The sequence below is a fragment of the Tenrec ecaudatus genome, chromosome 2 (genome assembly GCF_050624435.1).
Source record: "Tenrec ecaudatus isolate mTenEca1 chromosome 2, mTenEca1.hap1, whole genome shotgun sequence".
Lineage (NCBI taxonomy): Eukaryota > Metazoa > Chordata > Mammalia > Afrosoricida > Tenrecidae > Tenrec > Tenrec ecaudatus.
In genome coordinates, this window is record NC_134531.1 from 147,003,007 (window position 1) to 147,008,474 (window position 5,468).

General features: G+C 49.8%; 1 protein-coding gene across 1 annotated transcript; it reads right to left on the reverse strand.

The window, feature by feature from the left end:
* Positions 1-3,741: 3,741 nt before the first annotated feature.
* On the reverse strand, positions 3,742-5,185 carry LOC142441032 (monocyte differentiation antigen CD14-like). The gene is made up of 2 exons (XM_075543139.1): positions 5,169-5,185; positions 3,742-4,819 (listed from the first exon to the last, which is right to left on the reverse strand). The coding sequence occupies exons 1-2, from the start codon at positions 5,183-5,185 to the stop codon at positions 3,742-3,744; spliced, it is 1,095 nt and encodes a 364-aa protein (XP_075399254.1).
* Positions 5,186-5,468: the final 283 nt, after the last annotated feature.

Below are 5,468 nucleotides of genomic sequence, written 5' to 3' on the forward strand. Positions count from 1 at the left end.
AACTACTTTTCTCAAGGACAACTCTGCTCAATTCAGTGTTCCTTTGACCTCAACAACTTTAGACCAATGTCATCTTGCCCTCTGGGTGGAGTCAGTTTCTTCAATTGGCCTCCAGGACATTTCACTCCTCTGGAATTTCTCCTGTTTCACAAGCCATTCATTTTTTTAATCTCCTTTGATGAGTCCATCTCACGTGTTATGACCTCTTAATGTGGTTGTGTTGTCAATCTTTGGTCCTTTTAAAAGCGAGGTCTACACTTGCTTCATAGTGACCTCATCCAATTTCGTGTCCTAAAAAAATCAGAAAGCACACATTCTGGCAAGGGATTGGAACACTCATACATTGCTGATGGGAGTGTAAAGTGGCACCACCACAGTGGAAAATGGTGTGGCCCGTCCTCAAATGGCCAGAGTTAGAGATACCTTATGATCCAAACAGAAATACTATACGATCTCCCTTGGTATGTATCCATGGGATATCCCTGACATAGAAGATATATGGCTACTAACGTTCATTGCAGAATTAGTCTCATGGCCTAAGCTCAAAATTCTTTCACATACAGCTCACCGTTCAAAAGTCAGAATACCTTTTGGACTCCTTCCAAAATACATACATCATGTGGCTACTTTCTCCCACTTCAACTGCATCCTTCCTTATCTAGCATTTCTCTCTGTTTCTCATTTGGTAATAGATAACAGCTTGATAGTAATCTAATTCCTCCTTTTAAATGTACTATTTAGTGAGCTTTAGTAGATTCACAAAGTTGTGCAACCATCGACCCTATCTAATTTTTAAATAATTTTTATCATCTCTAAAGGAGCTCTTGGACCTCATTGGCAGGCACTTCCTTTATTGACCGCCTTTTCCCTGCAGGATAACCTCCCACTTCCTTCAGAACATGCCCTTATTTTCTCCTCTCTGCTCAGAGAAGAGGCTGCCAACCTCACTTCATGCCAGAGCACAACTGCTTACTATGCTCCTCATGAACAATGCTTCTCAAGAGCTCTATGGCAAAGGAACTTTTTTTAAAAAGCTCTAATCCCTTGCAGCTGATTTTTTTTGGAGGGGGTCAAAATACAATACAGATGTTGCTGCATCTCGAGCGATATCTAGATTAACTGGCATAGCATAGTCCACAATCACAATGCTCTCCAGTCTACTTTGGTGAGTAGCGACTGGGATCTTAAAAATTTGTGAGTGACCAAGATGCAACTTTTGGTCTCTCTCCATTTGAGGTATAAAAGATTGAAGGAGATCAAAGACTCAAGGAAACAGTCAAAGAACTAATGACCCACAGTCTCGACCACTCAGGGACCAGAAGACTAGCTAGTACCCTACACACTACCGCTATGGACCACTCCGAAGGGGCCCACAATAGAAAGTCCTGGTCAGAAAGGGAGGGGCGGAAAGTAGAGCAATATTTGAAAACATTAAAAAGAGGAGACCTACTGGCCTGATGGAAACTAGCAGAACCCTCAAGGCTGGAACTGAACCCTCGGGGTCAACTTTCAGCCAAACAAGAGAAAGATGACCAAATGGATACTAAGACCAGGCAGGAATGTACTCCTCAGCCCAGTCAACTGTAAGAGACTCAAAGGGGACGTTCCAAAAACAAAGTTCAGAAGACATGAAGGGGCAGGAAAGAAGGGAGAATAGAAATGGGAAACCAGAGAAGGAGGAAGAATGCTGTTACATCAAAGGATTGCAACCAACATCACAAGACAAAAAGTTGGCTTGCTTTTGGTGATTCAATGGGAATGAGAACCTATAGAGATTTTACAGAAAATGAGACATTGTATGAACAAATGAAGAACAAATACAATAGAAATTCTATAGCAAGGACAGCCCAAGAAAATGGGAGAGCATGTTTCAAGATCCTGGAAGCATATGAGGAGACCTGGGAATTGTAACTAGTGTGGTATAGTTAGGGTTCTGATGAGGAAGGCTGGGGACGTTCATTCATCCAAGCATCCACTGCATGCCAGGTACGATGCTGAGCCCTGAGATTACAGCAGCAATCCCCGCTCTTAAGGAGTTCACATTCTGGTTGGAGGGTGGCAATGAACACATACTTTAACATGATATTTCAGATTGGTCAGAGTGTTTCTGTTAGTTATATAATCGTTTGTCAATTTGAGAGGATTAAGAGTGAAGGGGTAGAGTCTAGCCTGTCAATCAGGTGATAGAGAAACAAATTCATAGACACTCAGATGTGTATGGGAAAGAGCTTTATATACAAGAGCAAGTGAATATTGAGAAAACATCTCAGTCCAGTCCAGATCAAGTCCATAGTCTGATATTAGCCCATATGTCTGATACCAATCTACAAGGTCCAATTCAGACTCACGAAACCTGTGTAATGCTGCTGCTACTACTTGCAAAGGCTGTAGTTCAAACCCACCAGTTGCTCTGAGGAAGAAAGATGAGGATTTTTACTCCTGTAAAGAAATTACAAAGGGGGACATGGTAGAAGTGGAGGTAGGGGAAAGGAAGTGGTATTAACAAACTCAGGGACAAGGGAACAACAAGTGATCCAAATCGGTGGTGAGGAGGGTGTAGGAGGCCTGGTAGGGAGTGATCATGGGTAATGATACCGAGAGGAATTACTGAAACCCAAATGAAGACTGAGCATGATAGTGGGACAAGAGGAAAGTCAAAGGAAATAGAGGAAAGAACTAGGAGGCAAAAAGAACATTATAGAGGTCTAAATATAGGCATGTACATGTGTAAATGTATTTTTATATGATGATGGGAAATAGGTCTATGTGCATATATTTATAGGCTTAGTATTAAGGTAGCAGATGGACATTGGGCCTCCACTCAAGTACTCTCTCAATGCAAGAACACTTTGTTCTATTAACCTGGCATTCCATGATGCTTACCTTCTTGAAATCGCTGAAAACAAAGCAGGTGCATAAGCAAATATGGTGAAGAAAGCTAATGGAGTCCGGCTATCAAAAGAGATGGTGTCTGGGGTCTTAAAAGCTTGAAGGTAAACAAGCGGCCATCTTGCTCAGAAGCAACAAAGCCTCCAGGAAGGGACCCCTGAAGTTATGTGTCAGATCTTGTATAAGATGGGTGGCTAGTTGCTCTTCCTCCCGGGGGACAGGGAGAGAGAGTGAGTGTATGTCTGTGGGCAAATAGCTCTGGGTTTTATGACCTTAAATGGGAGCAGATGGTTCTGGGCATGCACTAGAGAGGACACAACCTGCATCTTCCAAGAATGGCTACCATTCAAACAGCAAATCCAGGTGCTAGCATCGCGGTGCTCAGAAAGCCCTAACTTTGCAGAAACGCGTGAAGCATTGCTTCCTGCACACGCCCCATGTCCAAGTGACCTTTCCCTTGTCCTATCTGCTCCTGCAGTCCTTTCCTATATGAAGGGCGTTAGAAGGAAGAAAATGATGTATTCCAGGCCCATTCCACATCACATTCCCAGAAAAACAAAAATACCTCTCTACCATCGAGTCCACTACTCAGAGCGACCATCGAGTCGACGACGACTCTTAGCGACCCTATAGGACCGGGTAGAACTGCCCCTGCGCGTTTCCCAGACTGAAAGATCTGTTGAAAAATGACACCAAATCACTGTTTGAGAATTTAATATAAGAAGGACAAGCGTTTGTTTTGTCTAGCAGTCTTGGCAGGCTAGCGTGAGCCCACTCAACATTGACCTTTTTCTCCTGGGCGTTTGGTGAAGCCTCGGGGCCCTGGGAGCAGCGCCAGACGGCCTGGCAGCCTTACACGGGCGGCGAGCGCCCACAGACTCCGGTCGCTCCTGAGGTCTGCGGGCCCTCGCGGGGCTTGGTGGCGCCTGGGCCCAGGAAGGGATTCCCGGCCAGTGTCAGGTGTTCCACCTGCGGCAGCTCATCTGGCCGCGGCGCTCTGTTCAACCGGTTACAGCTGAGATCCAGGGTGCTGAGCCTGGCCGGCAGGCCCTTGGGCACCTGCTCCAGCCCCGCGAAGGCCAAGTTCAGAGAGCTCAACGCGCTGGGCCACACGCACGGCGGGGCGCCTGGGCTGGCCGCGGGGCGCAGCGCGTTCCCGCTGAGGTCCAGGTGCTGCGGCTGCACGGCGGTGGCCGCCAGCGCCGCGCACACGCCCCTCAGCGTCTCCATCCCCGAGTGGCGCAGCTCCAGCACCTGGAGCGCCGGGAACTTGTGCGGACACAGGGCGGCGGGCAGCCCGCGCTCGCCCAGCCCCGGGTTGTCGGACAAGTCCAGGGTGGTGAGGGCCGCGAAGGCGCCCAGCTGCTCGCAGGAGAGAGCCAGCGGGCGCGCTCGCGTCACGCTCAGCACCTTGAGGTTGGGCTTGAGCCGCCGCTGCAGCTCGGCCAGCCAGGCGCCGCCGGCCGCCCACGACACGTTGCGGAGGCGCAGAGTGGAGAGCGCGGGCCCCGTGGCTTCCAGAAGCGGCGGCGGAGCCGTGCCCGTGACCTCCAGGTCCTCGAGCGTCAGTTCTCTGAGGCGGGAGTAGCCCAGCGCACGCAGGACGGCGAAGAGGAGCGGGGCAGGCACCCGCGCGGCGCCCACCGTGAGCCGCCGAACGCGCAGAGCCTTGATCATGTCAGCGTACTGCCGCGGGTCGGTATCTGCGACCTCTAGAAACTTCTCAAGACTGTGACCGCCACCACGGATCTCCACTTCGACGGCAGCCATACATTGGTAGCCGCTGGCCCAGTAGGGCTCTGAACCCGAGAAGTTGCAGACGCAGCGGTAATCATCATCATCCAGCTCGCAGGGCTCTGTCTCAAGTTCGGGCTCTGGCGGCGGGGCCGCCGAGGCAGCATGCAGTAGGGGCAGCAGCAGCAGCAGCAAAAAGCCAGGCGAGAATTCCTGGAGAGAAAGAGGGGGTGGGGCGGCCTGAGCAAGCCTCTCAGGTTCCAAGTTTAGTCAATTTGTCCCAGGCTTTACACTCACCATGGTCCTCGGACCTCTGTGCCCAAGAACACTCTGAAGGGCTTACACTTCTTTCCCAAACGGGGTACCCTCAACTCCAAGTTCCCAGGCTTCTCTGTTGCAATTCCTGTTTGGCTTTTAAAGGTTACATAATCCTCCTGATCTGTGAACTTGGTTTCCTCTAACGAACTTTGGTCCCCCTTCCCATTTCTGTTCCTCCCAATCACAGGCTCCACCTGCAACCTCACTTCCCTTCTGGGAAATTTTGTCATGGAAGAGGTGTCATCACTGAAAGGCAACTGCAGGGCATCCGAGGTCTTTGGAGTGCCAGGATGGATGACTCATTCTCCCGCAGGATCCAAGGAAGGCATGATGGATGCCAGTGCCTGAGGCCAAGTTCTTTGACTTCTTGCAACCTCAGCCCAGGAGGGTTCTCCTTGCTCGCTTTTCCTTCCTCGTGGTGTAACTGCTCACCAGCCACTGCAGTCCAACCCCTTCAGGATACTAAACTCTGTGGACTCCAAGGAGACAGAATTGGGTTCAAGAGCAGAACCTGAGTCTGAAGAACA